At 33.4% G+C, this 8,881-nt stretch overlaps 1 protein-coding gene across 1 annotated transcript in view; it reads right to left on the bottom strand.

Moving 5' to 3' along the window:
* Positions 1–596: 596 nt before the first annotated feature.
* Positions 597–8,881, bottom strand: part of PRELID2 (PRELI domain containing 2) — a 97,080-nt gene continuing 88,795 nt past the window's right edge. The window contains exons 6-7 of the mRNA XM_074212699.1: positions 6,902–6,971; positions 597–4,948 (exon numbers count right to left, since the gene is read on the bottom strand). Of these exons, the coding sequence (XP_074068800.1) occupies positions 6,912–6,971 (60 nt within the window). The 3' untranslated portion in view covers positions 597–4,948; positions 6,902–6,911. The remainder of the gene's footprint in view (positions 4,949–6,901; positions 6,972–8,881) is intronic.

The raw sequence follows: 8,881 nt of genomic DNA, 5'->3' as shown, positions 1-8,881 counted from the left end.
TTGGCAGACCATAAGTTGATGGGGGCTTATAAATAGTAGTTCTGAGCAAATACAGATCCACAAAATGCTTTGAACATAAGATTATCTTTCCTTTTAAGCCTTCAAGTTTTGACCTCCAATGGAAAAAATAGAGACAATAATGTTTAATTTTTGTTCTTCAAAATCTGCATTAACTTTTTTTTTACATTGTTTTCTATTTTGAATTGGCTTTAACAAAAATACCTTTATTGTACCACTTTGTTTCCTGAACCAATAAAATAAATATAAGTTCTTAGGAGTTTGAACTATTTTTTTTAGTTTTTGCAAGGCAATGGGGTTAAGTGGCTTTCCCAAGGTCACACAGCTAGGTAATTATTAAGTGTCTGAGACCGGATTTGAACCCAGGTACTCCTGACTCCAGGGCCAGTGCTCTCTCCACTGTGCCACCTAGCCACCTGAGGAGTTTGAACTATTAAGAAGCAAAAATTAGGGGCAGCTAGGTGACATAGTGGATAAAGCACTGGCCCTGGAGTCAGGAGTACCTGGGTTCAAATCCGGTCTCAGACACTTAATAATTACCTAGCTGTGTGGCCTTGGGCAAGCCACTTAACCCCGTTTGCCTTGCAAAAACCTAAAAAAAATTAAAAAAAAGAAACAAAAATTAAAAACACAAAAAGAAACAAAGATAAAAAACCTAATTTAGTCTAATATAGTAGGTGCTGACTATAGGAGTTCAATTAATTATTTATTTGAACCAGTCTTTAATACCACAATACAAGACCAGGAAAGTTCAAGGGTTTACATACTACTCAGTAGAGGCAGAAGGGATCATTCTGAATCAATTGCTGAATAGCTTTACTAGTCAGAAATGAAACTGGTCTACCTACAGAGCCATATGAATATTTACCAAATCTGTCCCAGTTCTAAATTAATTATTCTATGATCATAAATTATACATACTCATTATAGAAAAGAACCAAGAAAACAATTAATAAAGGTATCTTGGCAAAAACAACAATAACAAAAACAGTGATATCTATATACCCAAGTTCAAGTAGGAAAGATCCCTCAGATCCATTAATAAATCAGACAGATCCAGATCTGAACTGAACTTCACAGAACTAGAAAAACTCCATAGTGTCATAGGGTTGGAGTGCAAATACCATTCACCTTGCTACATCCCTTTCTATGAAAATTCTGGGAATTGGAATATGGTGGCAAATTCATCCTTACAATGTGAAAGGAAAATTTAGCAGATAAAGGCCATTTGAATACTACATAAAATCAATGCTAATCGGCTTTTTATCCAAAGAAATAAGTTTAAAGTCACAATTAATAATTGAAATATCTTTATTTATAGTGATATCAATGCTATTAATTCCTCCTTTCAAAAATATTTCACTGAGAATTCAAGAAATTTGCCTCCTCCCCTTAAATGATAGTAACACTGAATCAAAAAAACCTCATCAGGCATTATGCATACATAATAGACTTGGTATGAGAAATATTCAGTTAAATTTTATTACATGCATTTTTTAAATATGTTTAAAAACATGAATAGAGAACAAACAATAGTTCGATGGATTCATAAACCTAATTTACAGAATGTTACACTTATCTGAGTGTCATTTATGTAGCCATCACCACACACATATATGACATTGGAGAAGTCACTTAATCTCTCAGGAATGGAAAAGATAACACTTAGTCCATCATCTGAGATCTGTTCCAGCTCTAAATTATTCTATGATCCTAAATTATAAATATTCATTATAGAAAAGAACCAAGAAAACAATGAATAAAGGTATCTTGACAATAGTAACAGTAACAAAAAGAATGATGTCCATATGCTCAAGTCCATAGGCTAGCATCTCAGTCCATTAGAAACTATTGGCTCTTATTTTATATAAAATTAAAGCATTCCTACTTATCTAGGGTTATGGCAATTGCACATTAGAAATGGAACCTAAGAACTGACAGCTGACCATAAGATTCTAGAATACACATAAATCAAGTAAAGTTAAAGTAAATACTGCAATGTAGGGTCATTTAGTATAGAATTAAATTTGGTATTACATGATAGTAGCTTCAGGGTTTCATTAAATTATAGAGTAGTGCAATTTATTGCATTCATGAGATTGACTCACAAGAAGATTTCAAAACTGTAGAAAACTATTCAAGAAGCATGTTATACATTTTGGTAAGAGTTCCATAAGAAAATTTTAAGATTGCCACTTAAGATGGCAAGGTTTGGTTATCTGTAAAATTCATTTAGATGGATCATTTTATTCAGCCAAGGTGTTAAGTTGTTACTGAATATAAAACACATAATGTAGTAATTTATATCAAAATATAGCACCTTTTATCAATATATGATTGAATAAAAATTTGCCAAGATTAATTACTAAAAAGCAACCGTAAGGCAAAATATTAAATCAAATTTTCTCATATTTCCCATATTTTGAACTAAAATATTTATTGACCAGTGACTTGAATCAATTATAAAAGTATATAAAAACAAGCATAAATTGAATAAACTACTAAAGTTGTCTTTCATAGATATTTTTTAATTTACTATTTGGGGACCTAAACTCACCAACTAAATTAAAGGTTGCTCAAATCAATTCTGAGAAATGACAACTTCCTTAACTATTCCTATTTTTGCAAATTATACCTTCATCTCAGTTTTAAGAAAAGGGGAAAACAGAACAGCTAAATAGAGACTTTCAGAAGTCTGATTGTGTGAAACAGGTATACAGAATTAAAATAAATTATAAACAATAAACCATAAGAAAAATAATTTGGATATCAAAATAGATTTGACACACAAAGCTACCAATACTAATACAAAAATAAAATGAGTAAGCAAAAATGATTATCATAAGTCTAAGAGATGTATCTTACTATAAAGGTGACCTTTAAGGAGAGAATGCATCTAAGGATGAAATCCAGCAAATTAGAAGAAACAACTCTGCAAAAAAATTTACTGACTTTTTGACTAATTTTTAAACCGAAGCAATTCAATTATGAAGGAAATTCTGCTTCTCTGCAATTTAGGTTGTGATTGTTTTTATCTTTAAAATGCACATAATACTAAAGATCCCTAACTTCTTCAAAGGGGTTATTTAAAAGGGAGCAAGATAATCTCTGTAAATGACTTTAAATTCTTCAGGAAAGTAAGCCATTCAAATAGAACTTCATTGGAATAGTATCACATCTAATTTTTGGAATGACATCATTTGAAAAGTACAGGTACCATATATTGATGGAAAAGCCAAAATAACCTCTAGGTTCTGGCCTTCATGTTTTCCTCCCAGTACAACTTAAGGTTGGATGCTTTAACAAGAAAACAAGGGGAAACTATCTTAAGAAACAAAAATCAATCAACACAAATATAAGAAATCAAAATTCACCATTGAGAGCTTGCCAAGAAAAGTACAATAATTTTAAAACCCATTAATACATGAAGTGAAATGAAGGTATGAATATTAGCAATGAAGAATAGATTTCTTGGAGGCAACCAGGGTGGCACAGTGGTAGAGTACCAGCCCTGGAGTTAGGAGGACCTGAGTTCAAATCCAACCTCAGACTGTTAATATTTACCTGTGTGACCTTGGACAAAACCCTATTGCCTTGCAAAAAAAAAGAAAGAAAGAAAGAAAGAAAGAAAGAAAGAAAGAAAGAAAGAAAGAAAGAATAAGCTTCTGAGATTTTTCAATGATAGTCCAGTTTCTCTATCCTAAGATGAATTCAAAGTTATTATCTCCCAAATCCTTGGTTGGGAACACCACTAACATGGTTCATTTATGATTTGCTTATTATGTCTTCCTCTCATAGGATAAAGCATCACTGGACTATGGTTTTTAAGAAATTAGTGTATTGCCTTCATCTTTTCAAAGCTTTCACATCAATTATCTGACTGAATCTGGGTGGCATAGAGGATAGAGCACTGAGTCTATCAGGTAAGAAAGACCTGGGTTCAAATTCTGCCTCAAACACATCCTACTATGCTAATTCTAAGCAAGTCATTTAATCTCTGTTTGCCTAAGTTTCTTCATCTATAAAATGGAGATAAGAATAACACCTCCCTTCCAGGGTAGTTTTAAAGATAAAATGAAATAATATTTGTAAAGCTCTTAGTGTTACTTGACATATAGTAGACACTTAATAAATCCTTGTTTCTTTTAGTCCTTCCTAACAACCCAATCAGGTTGGAAGGGCAAGACTTATCTAAATTAACAAATAAGGAAATTAAAATTAGGTGTGACCTGACTAAAGTTCAGTCAGGACTAAAACTCAAGTCTCCTTATATCCAACTTAATATTCTTCTAGACATCATGGATTACATTAGAATATCACTATATAAAATGAAAGATGACAAATGTGTTTCTTTTGATGGTTATAAAAATGATATCAAACCATCACAATGTATGCACTATAAAGGACATTTATTTTTAACCATGTACCAGAAGCCTGACTACCAAAAACCATATAAGATTCAAAATTCAATTCTTTAATTCATTCAAGGGTTAAATTTAAATTTACTGATCCTCATGATCCTATGATGACCGTGATGCTCCACACCCATGGAAGATCACTATCTGTTCTTCTTTAAAAAATTCTCTGTTGCTTTTAACATAAGAAAATTATAGGGACAATACTAAGCATCACTGATTAGCAAAAATTATCCCAAACATCATGTTTCTTCATTTTCAAAGTACAAAAAATAAAATTCCAATAATTCAAATTGAAGAACTTCTCTCTGAGTTACATTTTCCTTTAGCAAATGGAAAAAGAACCAGATTCCCAGCAAAATGTATCCTTTAAAATACTTAAAGAAGGCTACTGCCTTTTGTTCAAGATGTCCATGGTGCATCATTGTATCAAGATGTCCTCTTCAGGCTAAGGCCAGTGGCAACAAATGCAGTGGCATTTTTCTCTTGAAACTGCAGCCATGGACTCAACACCCCTTGCAAGAAAAAGAAAGCAGGCTTTATCATCTAACAAATAAACATTTCTAATCAATAGGTTTTTTTTTTCCTATAACAGCTCAACTCATTTGAATTCTATGATTATGGTACAATTCTGTTGAGTAATGATCTTAAAAGAAAATCAACAGTTCATTTTATTAAGTCTTGTTTCACAATAGTAATAGCTAAATGAGGAGTAAGATTACGCTCAAACTGAGATCTTAATCATAATGATAGCACAGGACTTTGCTATGTTATCAAATTCTAACAAGTAATGGTTCTCTCAACTGTTAGAACTTCAACAGATGCCAGGACTATTTGTTTTATTCAAATCTGACAAGGAATCAAAAACATGTCAAATGGATTTGTTAGCAGCAAAACCACAAGCAAATTGGTTGGTAAGATTTATATACCTTTATTCTGACCCATCATGAAATAGTCTTTTAAACTCCTCAGTTTTTCAATAACCACTTGAAGAGTAGACCCAATTGTTCAAATGAGATCAGATATACTAAAGTCATACCCAAACTAAAAATTCTTTATAGTATCCCAGAACATAGGATAGTTAAGTGGCACAGTGGATAGAGAACTGGCCCTGGAGTCAGGAGGATCTGAGTTCAAATCCAGCCTCAGACACTTAATAATTGCCTAGCTGTGTGACTTTGGGTAAGTCACTTAATCCCATTGCCTTAAATAAATAAAATTAAAAACCAATTTAGTATCACAGAACATGAGTACCATACTTAAGAGTAGAAAGTGATCTTATTTGGCAGTAAGATAAAGAGTAGGCTTGACATTACAGACCTCACCAGATACAAATGAGAATAAGAGTGATTTAAGATCATAAATACAACTAAAAACTTTAAACAAATCATCCAAGTCTATCCTACAAAAAAAATTTAATCAAAACTAGTAACAAGTTACAAAAGACAATAAATTCGATTGAACATCACATCTTCCAATTTTTTTTGTCTAGGATCCATAATGAATAGTATAAAATATGCAAGGAAATCCAAAAGAGAGGACCATCTCCAACACTTAAATCTAAGATCTCTCGATAGTTAGAATTATGATTAGGGATCATTTAATTCACTGCATTTGTATACCCAATGCATAGGACAATGTCTGCTTTTTATAAAATATGTGCTTAATAAATTCTTTTTGATTGATTATTACCTACAATAATTATACAATCAGATCGATAAGTTCTCTCAGTATCCTAGATACTAAAGCATAGTTTATTATTTAGATTAGGAAACAAGTTCATTTAAAGCAGCTAGACTCTGTCTCCTAGAACTGAATTTTCTGTTTTCTCTCTTTCATCTGTTAATATTATTCCAGTTGCCTCAAGCTATAGAGCTGACCCTTCTTCAGTCACCTTCTTGCTTTAAACAGTTTTTAAAGTCCCTTTCACTATGCCTAGCAATTTCATGAGGCTCAGTTAATTGTGGGTCTTTTGTTTCCTTTTGAGAATTTTCTTACAAGTTCATGCCATGTTCAGAGCTACAGACCCAAATCCTCCACAATACAATCAAATTCAGCTATGATCCCAGATCTTCCCTAAGAACAATGAAAAGTAAAACTACCAGTTAATGATGGACATCTTAAACAAAAGGCAGTAGCCTTCTCAAAGAAGATCATGACATCAAGGAAGTGATGCTATGACAAGCACATCAATTGGATTTGAGGGAGAGGATTCTGTGCTAGGTCACCAGCCTCACTTTCTCCTCCAGAACCATCTGGGTCCAGTGGCCAGATATGAATCAGGATGAATGGAGATGGTCCTGGAGGTGAGAAGTCAGGGTAAAGTAAGTTGCCCAAGGCCATATGGCTAGTAATGAAGAACCACACATATGAAGTGAGCTTCAGAGTTCAGAGCTACAACTCTGATTCAATAAAGTTTACTATAAATGGCTAGAAAAAGTAATTCAGACTTTGGTTTTGATACTCACTGATCATTCTTTATTCAGGTAAAGGGGTCCCACACTGTTCTTTCAGAAGAGTTTCCATTATTCTAATCCCCTGTGAGAATGAGGAAAAATATTAGTATGCCATATTAAATATACACATGCTTTCATAATTATCACAACCTTTTCCTTCAAGTAGTCTAAGGTTATTAATATATAGTCATATTACCAATTTAAAAGAATTAGATTTATCACAAAGCCACAAATATTGAATTTCCAATCCATCAACAAACTATATCAAGCATTGTGCCCAACAATTTGGCTACAAGCATAAAGAATGAAACTATCCCTCTTCACAGGGAGTTTACATTTTAATGGAAGAAACAACAAGGACATAAATAAATATATACAGCATAAAAAACTAAATAAATATGAATATATATGAAGTGACTAAATTCAGTGAAGTTTAAGAGGGAGAGCATTGGAAGTTGGGGCAGATTAGGGAAAACCCCATGCAGAAGAAGGTGCTAAGGGTGTCTCTTCAGGCAGAGAGGGAACCTATAAATTGGAGGTAAAGAGGAAGCAAATCTCTGATACAGCTGATAAGGAGGCTGGAAGAGCTACAGAAAGAATTAAAATATACCTTCTTCCTCACTTCGCCTCTAGAACAAAAAAACTGTAAATCTTTGTCCCACTTAACCTTGCCTCCCTAAGAAGATGTGTTCTAGAGAGTACAAAGAACACATAGATACCTTAGCAAAAGCATCAAGGAAATGAGGGATAGTGTAGTGTCTTAAAAAAAAAAAGAAGAGAGCTTTTTTCCAGAAAAATCAGAAAAACTGTGTTTCAGTCCCCCTCTCCATCCTGCTCATACTGCAGACAACTAACTGGCTGTATGAGCCAGGGAGCAAATCATTTTTCAGACCCTCAGTCTCCCTTTACAGAAAAAAAGGACATTAGACTGGATGATCTTTAAACTCTCTTTTAGATATGAGATAATATTCAGACAGGAAGAAAATATATAATAAGGAATACTAAAAAAACAAAAACAACTGAATATCAGTGAGAAAACAAATTTCATCATGGAGAGATGTCCCACAAAGCTGTTCTTCACTGTCTAATAGAGGAAAATATGAATATGGAAATGGCCTCCCTAGCTACCACCACTTCTTTATTGGTACAGTTATCACAAGGTCATTAATCCATGTTGTAAGAAAGGTTCTCTGGTAGAAGTAAATAAGAAGATTACACACTGAAGACTCTAGACTTGTGACTTCATTGTTATAGAGAACAATGTTATAGAGAGCAAATGCCTCCCAATGCAGGTCACGATATCTTCTTTGAAACGTTTATAGTCTTTAGAGTTAGTTGTCTAGAGCACTAGGAGGTCAAGAGATTTGTCCAGGTCACACAACAAGGATTTGTTAGAGATAGAAAAATATAAACAATAATATAATTATAAATAGGCCCTGAGGAAGTTGAAGGCTAGATACAATGAAGAAGAAAGAAGAAAGAAGAAGAAAAAGAAGAAGAAGAAGAAGAAGAAGAAGAAGAAGAAGAAGAAAGAAGAAAGAAGAATGGAGGAGGAGGAGGAGAAAAGGCAAGATGCCTCTCCTTTACTGGAAGAATAAGAGTATGTTTAAAAAGCAATGACTCAAGCGGCGGTTAGGTGGCACAGTGGATAGAGCACCAGCCCTGGAGTCAGGAGTACCTGAGTTCAAATTCGGCCTCAGACACTTAATAATTACCCAGCTGTGTGGCCTTGGGCAAGCCACTTAACCCCATTGCCTTGCAAAAAAAAAAAGCAATGACTCAGATAGAAGAAACTAGAAAAATGAATAAATTAATGAATATAAAAGTAGTTATCAAACTTGCATCTTAAGAACTATGATAAGTGCTAAGAACTAGAAATATGAATTCCAAAATTTCCTTGTCTTTTTTTTAGGTTTTTGCAAAGCAAATGGGGCTAAGTGGCTTGCCCAAGGCCACACAGCTAGCTAATTATTAAGTGTCTCAGACCGGATT

This window comes from Macrotis lagotis, chromosome 1 (assembly GCF_037893015.1).
Source record: "Macrotis lagotis isolate mMagLag1 chromosome 1, bilby.v1.9.chrom.fasta, whole genome shotgun sequence".
NCBI lineage: Eukaryota > Metazoa > Chordata > Mammalia > Peramelemorphia > Peramelidae > Macrotis > Macrotis lagotis.
This window is presented reverse-complemented; position numbering and strand designations above follow the sequence as displayed.